The sequence below is a fragment of the Typha angustifolia genome, chromosome 8 (genome assembly GCF_048772165.1).
Source record: "Typha angustifolia cultivar Huaian chromosome 8, ASM4877216v1, whole genome shotgun sequence".
NCBI lineage: Eukaryota > Viridiplantae > Streptophyta > Magnoliopsida > Poales > Typhaceae > Typha > Typha angustifolia.
In genome coordinates this window covers 117,140-141,290 of record NC_133246.1, presented here as the reverse complement: position 1 = coordinate 141,290, position 24,151 = coordinate 117,140, and the positions used below count along the sequence as shown (strand labels likewise).

At 37.3% G+C, this 24,151-nt stretch overlaps 1 protein-coding gene across 5 annotated transcripts; it reads right to left on the bottom strand.

Annotated features, from left to right (window-relative positions):
* Window positions 1–415: 415 nt before the first annotated feature.
* On the bottom strand, window positions 416–21,158 carry LOC140765760 (uncharacterized). Of its 5 annotated transcripts, none has more exons than XM_073104983.1 (18): window positions 21,012–21,158; window positions 20,592–20,914; window positions 19,267–19,364; window positions 16,283–16,402; window positions 15,736–15,825; window positions 15,510–15,625; window positions 15,320–15,419; window positions 6,889–6,960; window positions 6,771–6,818; window positions 6,619–6,696; window positions 6,411–6,530; window positions 6,176–6,281; window positions 5,930–6,093; window positions 4,356–4,490; window positions 2,236–2,366; window positions 1,758–1,820; window positions 1,569–1,647; window positions 416–637 (listed from the first exon to the last, which is right to left on the bottom strand). In XM_073104983.1, exons 1-18 carry the CDS (start codon window positions 21,131–21,133, stop codon window positions 566–568), a joined length of 2,037 nt encoding a protein of 678 aa, XP_072961084.1. In that variant the 5' UTR covers window positions 21,134–21,158; the 3' UTR covers window positions 416–565. The 5 variants fall into 5 exon arrangements, 3 of the variants coding, with proteins under 3 accessions (XP_072961084.1, XP_072961085.1, XP_072961086.1); XR_012105224.1 differs by lacking the exon at window positions 416–637 and adding an exon at window positions 1,951–2,009 and having other exon boundaries at window positions 1,585–1,647; XM_073104984.1 differs by lacking the exon at window positions 21,012–21,158 and having other exon boundaries at window positions 20,592–21,000.
* Between the last annotated feature and the right edge of the window lie 2,993 nt (window positions 21,159–24,151).

The following is a 24,151-nucleotide window of genomic DNA, read 5'->3' as shown; positions in this document are numbered from 1 at the left end:
CTTTCAACAGAACTCATCCAAATTTATAATATTCTCAGAAGGCGCAACGTCCGTCTGCAGCAACAAGATTGGCAATGCCTAACCATACATCCTCTTTCTTTTGGATGTATGGTGTGTCAATCTCCTCTTTCTTTTAGATGGAAAACAACCCTTTACAGCACGATATATTGGTTACATGCCACCATGAATGCAAGATGCACCGACTTTACTTGAAATCAACGTTTGTCAAACTATGCAGATTAGTCTGTTGATCTTGAACAGGTAACTTAGCATTGTGGGAATTGGAGTGTTGCTTAAAGCAGCTGCAGCTGTGTAAGCTGATCGCTCCAATATTTTTCGTTATGTAACTGAAGGTAAGTTCAACATGCCCATGCTACCATTCGTATCTTAAGTTTCTTCTAAAAACACGACAACAGCAAGAGGAACAGCTTGACAGTCTTCATCAAGCTCAATATTTACAGTTAACACATCATCAAGAACAACATTAACTCCTGACTATTTATTTGTGATAATGTAGTATGAACCATAGCCCTCAATGGATAAACTTTGACTTGTAGAGAAAAGATCAATGTGCACCATCAGCTGCAACTCCATTAATACCTCCAGAAGAGTACGAGTGTGCATCATGCGCCAGTGTCTGCAATATAGTGGAGAAAAAGCCGAACCAAGAAGCAAAGAAATGGTGAAGTGGAACAAAATAAGTAATGACTATATTGTACTGCCTAAATTCATGGTGTGATCAGCAATGAATATGAAAAATTGGCAATGATTAGACTAACAATGTATTGTGGATAGCAACAGGTTCAAGACAAGTTTAAATAAATATAAAAAATTTAGTGACAGAATTTCAGGTACTGATTCTCCCAATCAAAGCAATGCTAGAGACTGGCATAACCAGCTAGCGTTAACCCCATATCAGAATATTTCTCATTTAACAAAGTGCTCAATTCTTTAATTACAAGGAAAAAGATTTTTAAGCATATACATGATTCTATAAATGCTGAGGACATAAGTGCTCCATAATTGGATAGCTGAACCATAAAGGAAGTTTTTCAAGATGACTTCAATAATACCTAATAATTATTTTAAAGATCATGGCCAAGGCTTCAGAGGGAAAGAGAGGAACAATGCTGCGAGACATGCCCTATCACTTAATTCATTATGTAAATTGCACCTGAGTGGTCTCGAGCTGTTACTCTGATGAATGATAGAGGAGGGATTTGCAGGCTAGCTGCATGTGGTACTTATTTTCCAAATTATTAGAACACAGTTGTTTGTGGAGTAAGCTACTACAACATAATGGATGCTCAAATTTGTTGTAGCAAAAATAGTATGTAAGGTTCCCTTTTCCCTTAACAGGAAAGCAAAGCCTTCGGGCTTCCCTAGAACTTTTTAATTTATGCTTGTTATCTAATCAGACATTGTGTATAATATCTACATGTACAAATGAAAATCACAAAAACATGCAACCAATTATGCATGATAGTTTCTGTATTTCATTAAAAGGATCAATTCTTAGAAGCAGATAATAAGCAATGCTACCCAGACAAAGCCAGGGCTGCTCTAACCTGTTCTTGCGATCGGAAGTACATGAATGGTGTGTAGTGTAAGAAATTTGAAACCCTGGATGTGTAAATATCTGCATACCTGTATGAAGGAAAGAGTATGTAAAGAATAGTCCACATATAAGTTCCAAAAGCCACCCTTGTTGCTAGACTATATAAAATGAAAGAGAATACTAATTCATGAACCAATACTTCTCAATTTGCCTCATAAGATGGCTCTTATCCCAAAGGCCAGCACGCGACAAGTAACCCCATCTGAAAAGAACAGACATAACTGCTCAGTTGGCAATTCTTTTTCTAAGTAACATATCTTCACAAAGCAAACTGATAAGGCATATAAGTTGAGAGAAAGTGACCTGAGTACATCAAATGAATCAACTCTTACCATTTTCAAGGTGTAGAGAAGAAAAAAATTCCGCCTACATAGTATTAGAAATGATATGTCTGTGGGTAACAAGACCATGAGAAATTTTGTTAACAACAGCATATCTTCAGAAATGAACATGCTAAATTGTACATGACGACATCAATAATTTTATGTGAGCATTCAAATGGGTCCTAAGATCATCATTTAAAACAAATTTGTAGCAATGTTTCTCAAGAAATGTGTAGCAGGTGTAGCAGCTGACATACTGGATTATGTTTTCTGGCATCACATGGATTTAGTTACCTTTTATTGAAGTGTTCACCATCTGCTTCCAACATTGGTGCAATTTTCTGGTCTAATCTTTGCATAACTATCAGTAGCTTTTGCATGCTCTCTGTCAATTCTTGGTCATCCATATTAGTTGCGGCAAGTGTCTGAAAGAAGCCATATTTAATTCATATCAACATTAGTATCATGTACGTAAATCAGATGTCTAGTTAAATTCAACAGAGTTAGTTAACTAACAAAGTACCAACTAGCATTATCACACCATTAGTCATTAGAAACGGATAGAATGGTCAAGTAAGAAGGTTCCTCTCAATGGTTCTACCAAAAGAATACCAATGAGTGGCCTCCAAATTGATGTGGACATCAAAATGGAAAAGGTCATCTGGTTTGAACTTTAAAGCTAGGCTGTATGTGCACAAGACACCTTATGGTTAAAATGGAAAATTCTGTATGGTGCACAAAATCAAAATGGAACAGGCAATGTCATAGGCTCGTAGAGAGAAACATAGCTATGGGGAAACATAGGTATGGCAATGATGAGGGGCAAACATGCAAATGATTAAACCAAGAGAAATCAGCAAATAAAAAATTTAAGTAAACGCAAACTAGTCAAATAGAAGTCCTCTAAATAAAAATATATAAAACTATATTATAGTATGTGATCACAAGAAAGATGCCTCGCTATGAAGAGAATGATGTTGGAAGCAAGGAAACCTCCTCTGACTAGGGTCTTTTGCTCAAATTACTAACAAAGCAGACCAACAGATAGACAATTCTATGGATTCTGATGCTGTTAATTCGTGGGTTTTAGAAAATTCCAGCAAAAGCTAATGTAAGAAAAGATTAATGTGAGAACATATGTTTTGATGTAAGGGATACTAGCGACAAGATCTTAGGATAACAAATTAGATGTGAGGTCCAGCTGAATGTTACAAGTCATCATACCCATTGATTGAGTCTGAAAAAAATGAGATAAAATCCAATGAAGGATTGGAACCCCATGACAAAACTAAGATCTAAAGATGAAATCTGGAATCTAATCTAAAAGATTTGATCTGAAAGCCGATGACATCCGAATCAAAATATTTGAAAGGTCGGACTCTTAACAGAGATGCAGAAGCCTCGCTATGTCCTGGAAGTGTCAAAGAACACAAATGGAACGAAAGAAGATACTGGATCTATGAAAAAATTAACCTAGGTTTTGCACTTTGGGGTTCCGATCTCACACCTAAAGAGATCTTCATAAAATCCTTGGAGAAAGCTTCAAGTCGTCTTTATTTCATCAAAAACTGTCTGAACACAATATCTTTTGATTATTTATAGCGCCAACATGAAATCCTAAGTGAACAATCCATCAATTAGACCAAAACATGTCAAAACAGACCCAATGACTAATGGGCTGAAAATTACCCCAAAAATACTCCAAAAATACTAGAAACTAGAAAAGGACATAAATTAACTAACCAAAGTCTAACTAAGATCAATGACACATTTATAATTAAGTCAACATGAAACAAGTCTGATAGTAGGCCTCCATCTATGCGTGTAGACTCGCATGTCCAATATATGGTTGGATCCCATGTCCTCATCAGGGAGACCATATAGGATAACATGATTACATGCCAAACTCACAGGTGGAATGATATCCCCTTCATTTTAGAAGTTTCAACATAACATTAAAAACAAAAAAGATCTGTTAGCCCACTACTTTATTGATCTGCTAGTTCTTCTGATTTATTTTTTCTCAAAATAAATCCAGATGTGAGAAGACTAATGTGTTCATTCATTAGAAAATTATGTTGTCTCAGAGGAAATCATTTGTTTATTTGCTAAAAGCAAAGAACTACGAGACCAATGAGGACTCGTAGTTAAAGTGACTTGATGCTCAAGATCAAAGCATAGGTCCAAGATTTTGCAGCATATTAAAGGAACATAAATAAGATGCGATACCATGAATATCATATACAAAAAGAATGACTAGCATGAGTTGACAAAAGAAGTTGCTAATCTGCAACATTCAGCACATAGGTTCACTTATTGCTCTGTACAGAAACATGATAATATTTTTTTGAAGGAAAAGTTAAAAGAAAATGGAAACAAGAACATAAGTGTTATGTATATGCAGACTGATTAACCTGAGCTGGGCGATAATTTGTCTGCCGTTGTAGTGCAAGACGCAGCTGATTAAATAGATCCCCAACAATTTCCTTTTGTTGTATAAGTTCTACAACAGCTGCTTTGTGACTACGACCACGAATCAGTGAGTTAAACTGCAAAAGGGATTATAAAGAAAATAATCGACTTGTGCTCAGACTAGAAGCATAAGAAATTAGAGTAGTAACTTAACTATTCTTTCAAGATATGCTGATTCTTAGTAATGATGAACTTTGAGAAAAGCATAAAGTGTTTATAATCATGGATTCATATATCAGGTAGTACATCTAGGGGTGAAAACGGATCAAATACGGATCAGATAGTACTCAACCCACATCCGAATCCATATTTTTACTCCGGATACGGATTCAGATACGAATGTTAGACGAATAGCAAGATTTAAAATCATATCATAACTAAATGGATACGAATAATTTTTCGGATAGAGGATCAAATCTTAAATGGATATTGATCAAATTAAACGAATTATAATTTTTTATTTAGACATAATTAATACAAAAATATTAAGAGTTTCACAAAAAAATAAATTTTTTGTATGTCAAATACATATAAAATTAGAAAAATTAATTTCTACAAATAATATATAACACATCATTAGTAATAATATCAATATTCACTATTTAAATAAATAAACTAAAAATTGTAAATCATTCAAAAATATATGCGGGTAAACGGATATCCGATATCCATATCCGAATCTGAAAATTGTTTCCGACCCGTATTCGAATCCGTATCTGAATTTTTTTTTTCAAACATTCTATCCGTATCCGAATCCGTATCTGAATTTTTTTTTTCAAACATTCTATCCGTATCCGAATCCATATCTGAATTGGATAGAAATTTTTTACCGAATCCAATTCTAGTCAGGTCGAATAGCGGGTCGGGTCGAAATTAATCTGACCCGTTTTTACCCCTAAGTACATCCTATGTTGATACCTTTGTGGCATATTAGTGAGAACCCAGCATGGCCTAGTCTTATACCAAGCATGCTAAGCCATCATGAAAATATTGTGTCAATATGGTACCATACCAAGCAGCACATGCTGTGCCAATAAGCTACCAACACAGGGTGGGCTGATAGAAAACAATATCATTTGATTTCTATGTGCTTGTGGCAGTTCATGTTCAACTCTATAGCTATGTGGGGGTCAGTAAGTATAATAGAATTCTATCATGTTAGTGAACGTTGAAAAATGACTAAAATTATTCAACCAACCAACTTTGGAAAGCATGCCTTAAAATGGCATGAAGTATCTTAAATTTTTATACCACATTTTTATTAATAAATACTGAATAAAGATGACAGGTTCTCCTAATAGGGTGGGGTTTAATATTCTTATTCTTGCTCCCAGCAGAAATGAAATAATAGTAAATGACTACTGCAATTGACAGCAATATAGATTGCAGAATGTAGTGAAGTACTGAAGTTAGTTATATGCATATTGTAGTCTGTCCAAAAATTGCGAGATTATCAAGAATAATGTCTACCAGATGGTAGACATCAGCGCAATATCCATATATGCCAGCTGCTAACCTCATCTTCCAATTCTCGGCAGATTAATGCAGTCCGCCATCGCAAATGAACTTTGGATTGGCTTACATCAGTGAAAATATGGTCCCCAACATATAAGATTTCATCACCATGAATATCTAAAGATTTCTCTACCATCTGAGCACACCCACCAGAGTACAAACCACCTACATAACCAAACATGTGCTCAGAGATTAGCATTGGTAAAGACGTTAAGGTTAATCACAAAGTAGTTGAAGAATGTGTCACCTGATCGTGCTTTAAAACAGGGACGCATTAATCCTTCATTTGTTACAACCTCATATAACGGATGCGATGTTTGGAAAAATTCAGGTTTCCTCGCAGAAACTATGACCTGAAAAAGGACAGATTCCAATATATGCCCTGACTCCTTAAAGTGCCTTGTGAATACAGACTAAATAAAATATACTTAAGAACCACTGCCTCTAAGCTTATGAAAAGTCAAGAAACTTCAACAACTCACCATGTCAAACAGATCTCTCCACCCCATATCATTAGGCAGAAATTTATTGAATGCATGATGCATCATTTTATTCGTATAATGGTAGTCTGAGTTGGTAATAAGAAGTAACTTTTTACCAGCCTGAGAGGGAGGAGCAAATCAGTAAAATGAAACAAGAAATAAACTGCAAAAGAGATTAATAATTAATAAATGGTGAATATGTGTCTACCTCCTTTTGATCAAGAAGAGCTAGAGGAAGTTCTGGATCAGGTTCTACAAATCTTTCTGGCTGTGCCATTATCTCACTCTACATATAGACCAGCAAAGAGAATCTTTCAGATATGAAATGGTCAGGGTACACAACAGGCAAATAGGAACTACCTTAAGTTGCCCTTCAACATGTGCTCTAAAGAGGGCTCTTGAAACAGCCTGAAGCATAAAGCAACATTATAAACTGACATAACTAAAACCAACCAAAGGTAGATTGTAGCCTATTTACCTTGAAAAGCCCCTTATAATCAAGAGGTCCAAGTTCTGCTGGCACTGCTCCTTGATCCAACTTGTCAACCATCTATAGGAATAAAACTAGGCTACAGGAACCTCAATTTAGTGGGGATAAAATTCAAAATGAGGCAAGTACAGAATCCATGACCAAATAACACCTAATGTAATATTTCTAAAATTCTATCCTTCTAAGCCCTCCCTTAAATCTCTTACCTGTTTCTAACTTTCTCCCTCCCCACTTTTGTTGGTATGTTTTTTCCACAACCATCGTTTAGAATGAAGCATTTTCTGTTGTTCATTTTTCAAGAATGCAATCAAGTTATCTCAACTTAGTCGTTGCTATGTTCTTATATTTTGAAATACATAATATATGGAAGCCAACTTAAAGGGTCTCTTGCAATGTATATTCTTTTCTAGGAATATACATGCAGGGGACAAAAGTTGACCAAGTATAGCCCCTTAAAGTACGCAAGTGATTGTGACTCTTGTACAGAACCCCCAAATTTGGGTTTTGCTCCAGTAAACCCCATATTGCTGAGAAAGGAAGTAACAGATTGTGCACCAATATTTTGTCAGTTACCTGCTCACATGTAATGCATACCATATCTTATTTATTAGATACACCTTCTCATTGAGTACCTCTTTGTGCTCTCATTCTATATTTAAAGTTGACAAAAATTATACATAACTTCTCTTTCTTTGTTAATCTTTCCAGAAATAATCAAATTCAGAAAAAAAATCACAAGAAATATTTTTCATTATGCAAAAAATTTCAGCTATGCTGTGGACTGTATACTACTCTTTCAGTCTTTCTACCATATTCTTGGGTTGTGAATGTGGTCCATATATGTGCCTCGTATTAACTAAAAGGAACGGGTCATCTTAGGATCATATGACATAAAAGAAATGCAAGATAAGTTTACTCAGCTTGGAAGGGAACATTTCCATGTTCCTAAATTATAGTTAAAAGACAACTGATGCGGACATCACTGATAGGACGCGATGGCGTGTGTACCAGCGCAGGAGGCGCCGACAGTTGATGATCCCTCCTATAGGGATCTGGTTCTGATTTTTATTTATTTAGGGTGTCTTTTGTTTATTTCCTATGTAGGGTGTTTTTTGCTTAATTCCATTGTAGGTCTATATATAGACCCGTTGTATTTCCTTTGGAGGTTAATGAAAGTTTGTGTGATTTGTTCTCTAGAGAATTTTGGTGTGAAACCTTTTTCTTAGGGTGGAGGTGTGAAACCCCATTCCTTTCCTTCTTATTTCCCTACTTCATTTTTTCCCCCACTACGTTTTGCATCATTTTGGTATCAGAGCGAAGGATCCTAGTTTATGGACGCCCCTCCTCCCGGGTTCTACGCCGCTCCACATTTGTTCTTCGCACGACCAATCGCTCCACGAACACCGAAACGTCAAGAAATCCGGCGTACAACGAGCAAAGAAATTACCATCGACGAGGAACAACAAAAATCTATTGTCATAGAGGAATCGCTACCGTGTAAGATTCCAAACCCTTAAAAAATTTGATTGTTGTTGCATTATCTAGTTTCCATCGTTATTTTTATTTGTTAAAAAAAAAAAAAAAAAAAAAAAAAAAAAAAAAAAAACAGCACGTATCTTTTGCTGTGAAAAAAAAAAGAAAAAAAAAAGAAACAGCACGTATCTTTTGCTGTAAAAAAAAAAAAAAAAAAATATATATATATATATATATATATATCAGTGTTTCAAATTTTCGAAAATTTCATTTTTTGCTTTTAATTTTATTAAATCCCAACCAATTCCTTCTTCCCCTAAACCTCCTACCAAATTTCCTATTTCTTCTCTAACATCCCAACAAATCCTATCTATCCTAATTTTCATCCCTTCAATATTTCCAATTTTCAAATTCCCTCCCTAACTTAAAACCAACCCAACCCCATTAAACCCATCAAACCCAAACCCAAAACCCATTAGCCCAAAACCCAAACTTTATTAGACTAAACCCACAACCCCTTAATCATTTCCTCCCAACCCGTTACCCAACTTCATCCCTAACCTTCCCCTCACCTCACACCAAAATCCTAACTCGACGCCGTCGCTGCTGCCCCAACGCCGCCCCCGGCTCTGCCTCGCCCCGACGACGCCGCCCCGGCTCTGCCCCGCTCCTTCCGACGACACCGCCCCAGTCTGCCCCGCCCCGACAACGCCACCCGACGCCGTCGCTCCATCCGACGACGTCGCACCGGCGCTGCCTCAACGTCACCCTGATTTAGCGCAGCTCCGACGACGCCACCCGACGCCGTCGCTCCACCCGACGACGCTGCCCTGACTCTGCCTCGCCCCGACGACGCCGTCACTCCACCCGACGATGCCGCCCCGGCTCTGCCCCGCCCCGACGACGCCGCCCCGGCTCTGCCCCGCCCCGACGCCGCCGCCCCGGCTCTGCCCGCCCCGACGACGCCGCCCGGCTCTGCCCCGCCCCGACGACGCCACCTGACGTCTGCAGCCACCTGACGACGCCTTTCCTTTGACGTCTGCAGCCATCACTGACGACGCCGACGCAGACGCCGACGCCCGCGCCGTGATCTCCCGTGCCTCGTTCCCTGCCGTAGTCAACGGCGACCACCCTTGTCTCGGACTTTGCCGCCGACGTCGCCGATACGGTGAAAACAAATTAGTTAATTTCAATTCTTTTTCAGATGGTCAGGTACGTGATCTTTCAATGTATTAAATATTTTTGGGTCATTCTTTTCTAGTATCATCTCTAAACTGTTATCAATTCCTGTTGTCCACATATAGTGAGGGAGAGACTACATAGAAACCTTATCTGCTTTAGTCCTGATATTAAGAGATGAACTGTGCCAAATAGAATATTAACATTATCTTAATTTTTGGAAAGAAATTTAAAGGGTTTGGCATTTATTAATGACTTTTGTTTAAAAATCATTTAGTCTTGACAATAGTCTTTGAACCTCTTGAACAGAAAATCTAAATTCAATTAAGTATTCATTTTTAAATTTTTCCTGATTGCATAGCATCATCTCATATCATTTAGACTAAAACATTTGTATTTGGATTAACTATAGGAGACGTCTGCATTCCATTAGGTTAGAACATTATTTAATTTTATTTAAATTAGCAAGCATAAAATTAAAAGATTAAAAAAAAAAAAGGGGATATATATATATATAAATAAAAAAATAATAATAATATAAAGCAATACACAACTCATTCATTGCATATTAGTGTATGCCAACTCGTAGAGGTAAGGCTTACCTTCTTAGTGATTCTAGTGAGTCCAGCAGTAGCAGTATGGATCCCGAACTTAGTAAGAAGCTCGACGACATTATGGGACAACTAGGTACCTTAGCTCAACAAGTCAGGGATACTCAAGATACTTTGCTTGGGTATCAACGGGTGACCGATGAACGACTATATAGGGTAGAAAGACCCCGTGAGCACACCGCTCCTCAAAATAATCACCGCCCTGACATTGAACGTGGCGAATCTCCCACTCCTTTACCTCGTCAACATTTTCAAGGGAATGAGCGAGATCCTGATGAACGGTACCTTCGAAGCATTAAAATTGATGCCCCGATGTTTGATGGTCGTCTAGATCCGCAACACTTCTTGGACTGGATCAAAGACATGGACCGTTACTTTAAATGGTATGATATGTCGGAAATCCGTAAAGTCAGGTTTGCTGCCATGAAATTGACTGGGAACGCAAATCAATACTGGACCAACGTTGAGACTCTTCGTGAGATTAGGGGTGAGCTTCCAATTGAAATTTGGGTTGACATGAAAAATGAACTAAAACGTAAATACCTCCCACCTTCCTATTACCCTAAGCTTCTAGACAGATGGAACCGACTTACCCAAGGGAGTAAGTCCGCTAAGGATTACATTGCGGCCTTTGATGAATTGCTTGTTCGGTGTAGCGTGATCGAATCAGAAACCCCTATGCAAATCTTGTCCAGATTTAGGGCTGGTCTACGTGAAGAATTGAGAAGTGAACTTTTTGCTCGTAATGTTGATACTTTGGAAAAGGCTTACAGCTTAGTTCAAGACTTAGAGGAGTCTAGACCTAACCACATCCCAAGAAATTATGAAACAAGAACTCAAATTCATAAATCCTCCACAGGTCCTCATCAAGCCAAATCTATTAGTCAATCTTTTAATCGATCTACCCCTAGCCCTTCACAACCCAAGGTAGAATACAAAGGTAAAAACATTGAGAAAGACTTTTCTAAGATTAATCCTCGGGTCAAATGCTATAAGTGTCAAGGCTATGGACATGTTGCTGCAAATTGTGCAAGCCCATATAAAATAAGTTTAATTGAGGAACCCTTCGAAGAAGACCTTGAGCAAGACTTTGATGGGTATGTTCACCATGTAGACGGTGAAGAAGGAGATTTTGAAGATGAAGAGGAAGAAAATACCCTAGGGTGCCTGAGGCACATAGACTCCACAAGGTTACATGTTGTTCGATGTGCCCTCTCTCAACCTAAAGTCAATGATGATTGGAGGCGCAACTCCATTTTCCACACGTTCACGAAAATTGGAGGTAAAAATTGTAAAGTAATTGTGGATAGTGGCAGTTGTATAAATGCCGTGTCCTCCACCATTATTTCAAAACTAAATCTGAGAGCAGTTTCCCATCCTAATCCTTACAAGGTTTCGTGGATTAATTCAACCACGCTGGAAATAAAAGAGCGCTGTTTGGTTCCAATTGAATTCACGACTTATAAGGATAAAATCTGGTGCGATGTTTTGACCATGGATGTGGGTCAAATTATCCTTGGAAGGCCTTGGCTATTTGATAATGATGTGCATATTTATGGCCGTTCAAATATCTGCGTGTTTGAACATGAGGGTAAGAAAATCAAGATTCTTCCATCACAGCCTAGAGGTGGTAAGATGGAAAAGAAGTCTGATCCCTTCCACTCCGACAATAAAGTCAGCTTGATTAGTGCGAGAGGTATTGAACGTGAGATGAGTAAAGGAGCTCCTATTCTGATTCTTGCGGCTCGAGAAATTCTAAATGAGCCTAATGAATCGATTCCTTTTGAAGCCACTGCTGTGATTGAGGAATTCTCGGATGTCTTTCCAGAGGATCTCCCGGATGAACTGCCACCAATGAGAGATATTCAACATGCTATCGATTTCGTCCCGGGTGCATCTCTTCCTAACTTGCCTCATTATAGACTTAACCCAACTGAACACGCTGAACTAAAACGACAAGTTGATGAGTTATTGAGAAAAGGCTTCCTGAAGGAAAGCTTAAGCCCTTGTGCAGTTCCCGCATTGTTAACGCCAAAGAAAGATGGAACCTGGCGTATGTGCGTCGACAGCCGCGCTATTAATCGAATAACGGTAAAATACCGTTTCCCCATTCCTCGTCTGGATGACATGCTGGACATGATGGCAGGGGCCACAATATTTTCAAAGATAGATTTAAAAAGTGGCTATCACCAAATTCGTATACGCCCTGGCGATGAATGGAAGACTGCGTTTAAAACAAAAGATGGGTTATATGAATGGACAGTTATGCCTTTTGGCTTGACTAATGCTCCGAGTACTTTCATGAGAGTGATGACTCAAATATTACGACCTTTTATGGGACAATTTTTAGTCGTATACTTTGATGACATCCTTATCTATAGTCGATCTCGGGAGCAACATATAGATCATCTTCGTCAAGTCTGCGCTGTCTTAAGGAGAGAGCAATTGTATGCAAACCCTAAGAAATGTACGTTTTTGACAAACAAAGTTGTTTTCTTGGGTTTCATTGTCTCATCTGAAGGAGTGTCTGCTGACCCTGATAAGGTCAAAGCTATCAAAGAGTGGCCTGAACCCCGTACCATAAGAGACATGAGAAGTTTTCATGGACTAGCTACCTTCTATCGTCGGTTCATCAAAGGGTTTAGTACCATTATGGCTCCAATAACAGAATGCCTCAAGAAAGGTGAATTTAAGTGGTCAGCAAGTGCTACTAAAGCTTTCACTGAAATCAAAAGGAAAATGGTGGAAGCCCCTGTTATGCGACTCCCCGATTTTACTAAAGTTTTTGAGGTCACCTGTGACGCTTCTGGAGTTGGTATAGGGGGAATCCTGAGCCAAGAGGGTCATCCGATTGCCTACTTTAGTGAAAAGCTGAATGAAACTAGACAACGATATACCACGTACGATAAGGAATTTTATGCTGTGGTTCAATCTCTTCGCCACTGGAGGCATTATTTGCTTCCTCAAGAATTCGTAATCTTCTCTGACCATGAAGCTCTTCGCTACCTTAATTCCCAGAAAAAGCTTAATGCCAGACACGGTAGGTGGGTCGAATTTCTCCAGGACTATACGTACACCTTGCGACACAAGTCCGGAGCCGACAACAAGGCAGCTGATGCACTGAGTCGTCGCATGATTCTTCTTTCAAAGATGAACGCAGAAGTAATAGGATTTGATAAGATCAAAACTGAATATGAATCATGTCCGGATTTTCATGAAGTTTACAATTTATTAAGCAATGGAGAGACTCGAGAAATAGATGGTTTCATCGTGCAGGATGGCTATCTATTTAAGTCCCGAAGGTTATGCATTCCTAGCACCTCGTTAAGGGAATTTTTAATTTGGGAATTGCATGCTGGGGGTTTAGCAGGACATTTTGGGCATGCAAAAACTATTGAAGCTACGGAACATCGATTTTTCTGGCCAAGCTTAAAGAGAGATGTTATGAGACTTGTTAGTCGATGTCATACATGTCAACTTACTAAGCAGTGAAAGCAAAATACAGGATTGTACACGCCTTTACCGGTTCCTAATTGCCCTTGGCAAGATGTTAGTATGGACTTCGTGCTTGGACTTCCAAAGACTACCCGAAAGCATGATTCCGTTCTTGTGGTGGTGGATCGATTTTCTAAGATGGCCCACTTTATACCCTGTTCCCGAACTTTTGACGCCTCTCGAGTTGCTAAAATCTATTTTGACGAAATCGTTAAGTTGCACGGGCTACCAAAAACTATTGTATCAGACAGGGATGTAAAATTCACTAGTTATTTTTGGAAAACCCTATGGCATAAGATGGGAACTAAGCTTCAGTATTCAACTGCTTTCCACCCACAAACTGACGGGCAAACTGAAGTAGTCAATAGGAGCTTAGGTAACCTACTGAGAACTCTTGTCGGCGAGAATCTAAGAGACTGGGATCAAAAACTGCCAACTGCTGAATTTGCATATAATAATTCTGTTAATAGATCCATAGGTCTGAGTCCAACTGAGGTAGTATATGGTTATAAACCTAGACAACCTATAGATCTCATTCCTATGTCCCATTATCATAGGTTGTCTGAGTCTGCATCTGCATTTGCATCACATATTCATGACTTGCATAAAGAAATCAGTAACAGAATTGCTCAAAATAATACTAATTATAAAATGCGAGCTGATCTAAGAAGGAGATTCAAAGAATTTAATGTTGGAGACTTTGTGATGGTCCGGATACGTCCGGAACGGTTTCCACCTGGAACTGTCAAAAAGTTGCATGCACGAAGTGCCGGACCTTTTAAAATTCTCAAGAAAATTAATGATAATGCTTATGTTCTAGATCTCCCTAGTGATTTTGGCATCAGTTCTACTTTTAATATTGAGGATCTAGTAGCTTATAAAGGTCCAGATTTTACTCCAGATAACCCACTAGATACTGAGCCTACCTATGAGCCTGTTTATGAGAGACCCTCTTTACCGCCACTTCCCAATATTCCACCTAACACAGCAGACAAAATTGATAAAATTTTAGATGATGAAATTATTTCAACTAGAGAAGGTGGATCCCAACGGTATCTAGTACGTTGGAAAGGACGACCTACATCTGATGACACGTGGCTTGATCGTCACGATTTGGAGGTGCATCACCCTGATACCTTAGAGCAGTATGAGAGCAGCAGAGCAGCACACTCGACGGAGTCGACTTCTCTCCCACCCGGGGAGAATGATGCGGACATCACTGATAGGACGCGATGGCGTGTGTACCAGCGCAGGAGGCGCCGACAGTTGATGATCCCTCCTATAGGGATCTGGTTCTGATTTTTATTTATTTAGGGTGTCTTTTGTTTATTTCCTATGTAGGGTGTTTTTTGCTTAATTCCATTGTAGGTCTATATATAGACCCGTTGTATTTCCTTTGGAGGTTAATGAAAGTTTGTGTGATTTGTTCTCTAGAGAATTTTGGTGTGAAACCTTTTTCTTAGGGTGGAGGTGTGAAACCCCATTCCTTTCCTTCTTATTTCCCTACTTCATTTTTTTCCCCACTACGTTTTGCATCAACAACACTCAAACTCAAAAATTTTATTTACATATGACACCAGGATCTTCAATAAGATTTTTCAAAAGAAAGGAAGACCTATCTAAAACTGAAATTGGCATATGTAATGGTTAAGTTGTTCGACCTGCATGTACATCACAGCTTCTGAAACAGAGAAAAGGGTATTAAGGAACTCCCATCGACTTTCCTTCCGTAGATCAACCAGTTCTCTCCCATAAATCTCACTTTTCATACACAAACAGTAAAAACAATTTTCTTTTAGTGTTGCACTGAAGATATAAGATTTCTACAGTATAAGAATAATTCAAGCTTACCTTACAGCTCTAGTAGTGAGCATTTTAGTACCATGCATGGCCCTCTTCACATAGCCAAAACGATCAGCCTTAACCAAATTCCCTTTTTCTTTGTCCATAATGAGGCCTCTAATAACCTGCCCAAGATAAATCATATGTGATGTTTCAAACTATGTTTGATATACTTCATGCTAATCTAAACTAAAGTCTCAAGATCTACCATGATGCTCTAACCTAAGAACCATACCAAGTCAGGATCAAACTTGAGGTCATCTACTGGGAAACCCATGCTCTTAAGGTTAGCCATTCCATAATCATATGCACGCCCTTCCCAAGCCTGCAAAATGCCAAAAGAGTTGGAAATTCTAAGAGACTGCTTGTGATAGAGGGAAAGATACGCTTGTTAAAGATCTAGAGAAAAATCATACTCATTGCAACATGTCCTATACTGCATAATAACCACAGTTACTGCAACCATAAGCACTCCTGTCGTGACAATGTGCTATCACGATCAAACCTCATGTTAATTAAGATTACAGGAAGGTTCTAGAGGACTTTATAACAAATTTCCCAGATCGCATAGTATCCTAGAAAGATATGTCTAACTTAGGTAATTTTCAAGAAATAAAGCTCCATTATTTATTTATTCATCAGCACACATTATTTCGATTCTTTTTTCAACGGAGGCCCATCAGAAAGATCATGTGATTTAATTTAACTAACTTTGAACTGTAATACTGGCCCATCTGGATCACAAGAAGTTAAAAGAAGTTCATCAGTCAGTGGGCAATTACCATAACATTGTAGTGAACCAACGTATAGTCCATATCATACCCAATGACACTAATCGACCTGAGATTCAGTGTCCTGCTACAGAATATTCCACGAGGAGAATGCCTTACTGAAAATGGGTCCTGCATCCCACAGACAAAAGAAAATAGAATTGATATCATCTTGTTTATAATTTATATTCTGTAGAGTTCAGCAAACTGAAAAACAATTGAAGAAATCAATGTTATTCCATATACTTCATGTATTAACAATAACACTTTCTTACAGGTAAAGACTTACACGCACTAAAAAATAAATTAATCAGAATTAACGTTCTAGAATAATGAAGCATAACAATGAATTAATTATAATAAATTTAATTAATAACAGAATTCCAAAAATAGAAATGTTAAGGTATATGGAACTTTCCATCTGCAAAATGAAAGACCAACTAAAATGTCATCAAAAGCAAGCAGCAATCTATGACAACTCAGATAAGTCAGAAAAATGAAAGCCACCCCTCTATTATTTAGCCTCAATGTTAGTAGCACCTTTATTTGGATGATCATTGACAAGGAAACTTCTAATTATTGTTATGCTTGGAGCTCTACCTTTTGGACTTGTCCAAATCAACACCCATTTTTTTCCTTTTGATGATAGAGAACACCCTCTCTCAGTTTGACACATAAAGCTTAAGCATGACCCCAAGATAAAGTAATCAAACACATAGAATTACCATGGTGCTCTCAACTCTATTTTGTTTATGAAATTCTGGGCCCAATCCAGGTTATCTTTGGACATCCCCTTCCTTTACTTCTATAAAATTTGGGCAATCCACAATGTATTTGGATAATCTAGCACAAAAGCATAGGCAAGGCACAAAAGCATGGGAAAGAGGAACAGAGGATGAGGATGTGTCACAAGGCCAGTACGAGTTACATAAAATCCTGACCATGCAGCCTAGAAGCATCTCCACAGGACAAAGGGTTCTGAAATAGGTCAGACTATTTGTTCCCTCTATCTACTGATAGAATTGATTACTAACTCCTTTTGTTACCTGAGAGCTGTCAAATGGGCAAGTTGCTCAAACTATAAAGTGGTATAGATGAAGAAAGCTTGTGCCTAGCTACCGGTTGCTGGGGGGCCTGAAGTTTTAAATGAAAGTTTGAAAGAACTTGAGATGTGCACGTGATTATGGTTTGAATTTTCACACGAGACGAAACTGTCACAACTGAAACTTAATGAAAACTAAAGCCAAAACTCATTAGTTAAAGCCACAACTATCAAGATTTCTGATTTTGACATTTATTTTTGACACAATAGGCTAAAACCATTCTATTTCTGACTAAAATATTCATTTTTTCTAGGGGTCAAAACTGAAACCAACCAAAACTAAAAACCAAAACTTTGAAACATGCACGTGATTGGAGCAATCTGAGGACAATGCATGTTTTTGCTGCTGAAATTGGTATGCTTCAATATCTATCTTAGCCTCCTCAGGTTCTCTATTTAGGGTTTTATCAAGCACGAAACTTTCACCCATGCCCTTAGATAATGGCCCATGTGGCGGAAGAGATGAAAAACAAAAGGGCCCTATTTGGAAGAACACACACTGTTGTGTATATGACATGTCTGGGATAAGGGCTCCTATAACGGCTCCAACTATTTCTTGACTATGGAAGATAACACTAGCTTTTTGGATGCATCAGCTCAACCTACGACCAGAGGTGGAGGTAGTATTTTTTTCTTGGGTATCTATGTGTGTTGTGTAAGGTATTTTCTTAAATATATATGAAACAAAATATGCTTAAAAATAGTTGTTTTTGTGAAAAATAGTGTTGCAGGAATTCTGTTGAAAATCCATTCAATTGAAATTTAATTTTGTTTGAACAAGATAGATCCGTTCAAACAGAATTTTCCAAGAGCAGATTTTATCTAACATTCAAAGTTCATTAGAGCGCCATTTGTAAAAACAAATTTTTTTCTCTGAAAACTCGCTCTATTTGATCCAAAAGGCGTCATTTCGAATGAGATGCATCTTATTATGAAAAGATGTCTATTTCATCACTAAAACTTTTTAAATAAAGAGGGAGAAAGTATCTAAATAATAATAACAACAATCCTACTATTTTATTTTCCTTCCTTCGTACAAGATCATTAATTTCAAATTTTCTTCTTAATCTTTGGATTGGTGATTACTCCACAAGTTCCTTAGAATAAAGTTTATCTGGGAAGGATGATGAATCAACAAATTTTAGGAGACTTTTACTTAACATTCTACAAATTTTAAAGTTGACCCCACGAGATCTTACGGAAAGGCATTAAGTCCAACTAATTTAAATTCAGGTTAGGCCCACGTAGTGTGAGAGGTCACACATAAGTGATAAGGCATACCAACCAGGCAGGTTAAGAAAAGAACAAAGGTAGGGTATTTTAGGTACTTCAGCATTTCTATTTACAAATGAACAGCAATTCCTTGTTTGGTACCCTTATGTTAGTTCCTTTCATTTATATTTAACAGTAGATGTTTCATAGGCATCAAAGTGAAAACATATGGGACAGAGTGGAGACATCAGAATGCTGGGGCGCATACTAAATAACCAAATATGTGGTGGGGAGTACAATTTGCCTCAGTAGTATTTAAAGGGACACAACATCAAAGTTTCTTAAAAAAATATTGATGCAAATGGAAATTCCTTATATATGAAACTATGCTAGAGGAGAAAGACATATCTAATGAACCAAAAGGAAAAGTTGATATAAGTTATAAACTAGGATGTCAAATAAATACATTTTATAACAAACTCACATTGCTCACCAGATATTCATGCCACTAGCATGTTATGGGAGTACCAGATAGACATTTAGAAAAATATTGCACTGTAGATGTAAGTAGAAAAGTAATCTATTCTAAAATAACTAAAATGAAGGGAAGGTATTGAAGAAAAAGCTTGCTAAATAGCAATTTAAATAATAAGACTACCAAGCTGACCAACTAGAACCTTACTGCAATTTCCAAATCATTAAGCAAAGTTTCTGCTTCTTTAGCCTCTTTCCAGGCTATTTCTTCTATAGGACCAGCTAACGTTGCGTCAACATCCATACCTACATATGGAGCAATAAAAAGTAACAAAAATCTATATAAAAAAAATGACCTTGACATAATGTCTTAGCATGTACCAGTATTTGTATAAAAACTATTCTAGTTCAAATATGGTACAGAAGTTTAGCTTTCAATTGAAATTTAAGAAGTTATGAGTACCACCTTTTCTTCCGGTTCATAGTAAGATCCTAGATTTAGACAAAGGACAAAGCAAAAGCAAGAACTCTAAGGCAAAATTCTGGCATATGGAAATGCTTGCAGAATCTTTTTGATATTTTAAGTTTTCAGTAATAAAAGCTCCATCTATCTACCCATGTTCTTGACAATAGATATCTATGTCTGTCTAGATAACAATGCGGGACCTTTTCTATGCAGCATTAACATATGGAAGTTACGAACACCATCTACGGAGTTATCTCCAGGAGTAAGCTAGATACAATTATCTATCAACACTTCAAAAGGAATTTGATGCAGAAGCATTGCTTCCATATATTTTAGAGTAAATGATAACCTCAAATGATTACGATGAGGAATTGTTAGTGTCAGAAGCACACAAGTATTTCTATGTGCATGGATGAAAATATAATAGTTATGCACTATTCAGCCTACAAAAGAAAGAAATATCAGGTAGCTTAACAATCATCGATCAAGACAGTCATAATAGAGGCTAAAAATCATAGTTTACAATCTACTTAGTCTGTAATCAAGTTGATGGGCATGAAATACCAATTTTACATAGCAAATAAAAGTTCCGTAGCTTTATGAATATATGCAATATCCTTTACAGTAGGTCTTCCTCTTACATTATTTAACTCAAAAAAATTAAAATCTGTTTTATGTATATGTGCTTTATGAATGAATCATCCAATATCCGATAATGCATTAACGTCTTCATCATACTAAGGACTTGCACATTTGCACATGCTCACTCATCAACCCAATTCCAGGTGTTCAATTGAAGACCTATATTGCCTTCCAATAAACTAGCTATATCAGCAGGTATGAGTAGAAAGTCCATCACAAAGTTAACGTGGATATTTTCATAAGAATATGGCATCAGTGAGGAGATCCCGGTGGAGATGAGTCAACCGTGTCCAGTAGTTGCCCCATAAAATTAACACGTCTTAAGTGTAAAGAAGTCCTCTCCAAATATTTTGTTGAAAGATAAATGGAAGTGGGAAACTATTCGACAAAACAAGCAAGTAATTATTTAAGGGTTTCGATCTCACCAAAAGCTTCAAGATGCTCTTTCTTGACATTTAAATCTCCTTTGGTGCTCTCCCCGAGGTAATCCACATCCGATTTGCTCGACGAAGTCACAGAGAACACCTCCTCTTCCGCCGGCTTCTTCGCGTCGATGGCTTTGCAGCAGATCGCCCGGCGCTTACCCGAACCCGATTCAGGAAAGCCAAGAAACCCCAAGGGTCTAAAAAGAAGGGGATTCTTGATGTGAATCGGCGGCGAAACGTGAGATTGAAACCTCCGAAGCCAAGAACTGGTCAATAACTCGATAGATTCCACCATTTTCGCCCGTTCTGTCCGATTCTCCAAGCTGACAGGATACAGTGAGTGGAGTGAGGAGAGGACGGAGAAAGGTTTTCTTTTTGGTGAATTAACAAAACAAATCCGGACAAAGTAGCGAAGAGAACCTCAGAAAAATCTCCGACAGCCGACTTTCTCGGTTGGTTGTAATGACGCAAACAACCACAAACAATAGCGGAGAAATTAAATTCCGAATCGATATTATTATTATTATTATTATTATTTGCATCACGCCAGTTTAATTAATGGGCCGAGTATTCTGGTTATTATGTTGTTGGGCCAAATGGGCCACACAAGGCCTTCTAGACTTACGATAGCCCGATCATGGATGGGCACATGGATGATGGATATCATCATGTATTGAATAAAAAGATTTAAAGACCATAGATAACGAGACTAAATGATGCCATCCCAGCTAAGCTCTTTCTTATAGGGGGTATGGATGGGAGAAGAGAATATAATAAAGAAAAGCATTTTAGTTGCTGTTATAATCAAAAGAGGACCAAGTACTTGCTACTGCTACTGCTACAACTACAACTACAAGTACTAGTTGAAGGTAGAAATCAGGGGCACAATAACTGCAGCATGAAAAAGGCTAGTTTGATACAAATGTGAAGTTCGTTCTATATATTTGATTTTTTGTTTAAATATATATTTTTTAAGAGAAAAAAAAAATTCAATTTGCCACTTGATATATGGGGCCAAACCTAGATAGAGAGAGCTGCTTTAGACTTTTTTTTGCTAACCAAGCAACATTTAGCACTTCAGTATATAATTAATGACACGCAAATGACCTCATTGCTGCTAAGCATTGTAACACAGCAAATGGAAGGGATCCAAAACTACTTTTAAGTGTGTGTATCTCTGCTGTAAAAATTTACTTGCTCTTCCCAACAACAAAAAAAAAAAAAAAAGAACAGATAAATTTGACTTGACTATTTTCACATGCTCAAAAGAAACATGTGAGTTGAAATTAGAGTAATAATGATTAGTTAGAGAGAACTAATATTCAAAGAGGCAATGATGGTGGATTAACTAGGTCAATTTAAATTGAGACAAAACTATCATAACCTTAAGTCTTTCTTCTTTCTTTATTTTTTTAACCAAAAAAAAAAAACAAAAAAAAGTTTTGAAAAAGATATTGTCTTATGTTGACAAATTATATCTAGTCATACCATACCAACCATGAAGTTTAAAGGTACCTAATTAGCTGTCGACCTTGTTGATCAAGAAGACAACTGAAAGCTCACCGAAGCATGCATTAATTCATGAATCATGAGGCCTGAATACGAACGGATATGATTGATATTTACTGGAAGGTCACAAAATTACTCCGACCCACCTAACCCTATTCTAACAAATTGACTAGGATTAATGGAATTGAAACCGATATATAGTTACATTTAGAGGTCAATCCGGGCCCTTTTGAAAGCAACTAGGCAATTGTATTTGTACCTACTAAATCTTTGGTGGGTAAAAATTGTTAGGTTTGGAGTCACAATCGAGACATGTGAGTGGAGAGAATAATTGAACGGATGCTAATGAGCAATGAATTGCTCCTCAAGGAAAAGTAGTAGTACTTCTACTACTACTACTACTACTACTACTACTACTGGTTAAGATGAATATTAGGTGAAGAGGTCGATTAGAGAAGTCAATAAAGTTAGTCTAATGAGCAAACAACTTGCCATTTTCCAGTAGGTCGGCCAGGGTGGATATTGATAGGACCTAGCTAGGAAGAGCTGATGATGATCAGGATAGGATGTTGGCCGAACGAATGAAAAACAACAGCAAATTAATTAAAGAAGAATACTGTTGTTGTATTCATCTTTTTTGAATTAATTAATTTACATCATTAGGGTCTATTTCAATTAATTAACTGGATCTTTGTAGTCGCGTGTGTTTATCATTACGGATCACCTACTACCATGCAGTCGCGGGGGACCCATGAATGTGGACAGTTAGGTAGGGCTGTAAAGTCTAGATCCCACTATGATATGAAAATTAATTAGAAGATGAGTCCATATTCAATAATTTGTTCTTAGAATTAATTGTTACAATAGTAGTAGGTACATATATATATACAAAGCGATGTTTGGAGGTCATGGCCTCCCAAGAGCCTGCTGCTATATACTTAATTTCCTTGATTTTGTCATTTGGGGGTAGGCGAGATGCATGATATGGTAAATCGAGGTTAGTGCTTCTTTACATGAACGTACATCTCTGAGTTGGCTTACCAGAAAAAGGAAAGTCAATCAGGCTCTTGAGATGTTCGTTCGGAACGCACAAGAGAAGAAGTGGAAGTGGAAGTGGTAAGTAGGTGGATATGGATTAATTAATATATATATGACGTAGTACCAAAATATAATGGATCGATCGAATGCCATCTCTTCTTCTTTTTAATGAACACCATCTCCCGCCGGTGCCGGTTGAATTAACAATATTTTATACGTATAAATTGGTTGAGCGGCGCACTTGGAAGCTTTTATTGATTACCACGTAGAATCTCCGTCACACAAAATGAAGGGCATTGGGGGATGTATGGGAAAATGCAGTCTCTTCTTCTTCTTTTTTCTTTTTCTTTTTTTTTTAAAAAATCAATTGTAATTTCTTTGTCTTTCCTTAAATTGTGCAGTAAATATTGATGTTGTGAGGAATATTTTAAAATAAATGAATATTGCGTACTATATATATATATATATATATATATATATATATATATATATATATATATATATATATATATCCATAAATTAAGAAAAAAGATAGGTAACCTAAACATACTTATACCTACCTAGCACGAGATGAATTATACAAATATTGCCGGCCTCAATACCAGGCTATTAAGGGGCCACGTTAATTGTTGCTTGGCAACAAAACAGGCCATTGTTGTAATGCTATTACCACAACACAATTGATGTTTGATGTTGGTGGCAATAATACTAATTACATTTTGGCCATAGGCCACATTAAATACAGTATTATTTTATCACATTGTATTATAAAAGTATATAAATATTTTTTAAATTTTTAAAAAGCTATAAGTAAATTTATCTGTTAGCTTTCCGTAAGTTAAAAATCACTTGCTAAACACATAAATAATAAATTATTTTCATATAAACTAAATTACCCTTACAAATGTCAAAAAAAGTATTTCTTAGCTAATTGTACCATCGTCTCCTTCCTTAAACTCAACTAAAAAAATGTTACACACCTCCAACAGTGTCAAGCTCACCATTTCCCTCTT

Coding starts and splice junctions, on each gene's coding strand:
- LOC140765760 (XM_073104983.1), bottom strand. CDS start 21,133: ATGCAAATAATAATAATAATAATAATAATATCGATTCGGAATTTAATT. Junction 4,491..5,929: donor GCCGAGAATTGGAAGATGAG/GTTAGCAGCTGG, acceptor TCCCTTTTGCAG/TTTAACTCACTGATTCGTGG. Junction 1,648..1,757: donor CTTATGAGGCAAATTGAGAA/GTATTGGTTCAT, acceptor TCCTTCATACAG/GTATGCAGATATTTACACAT.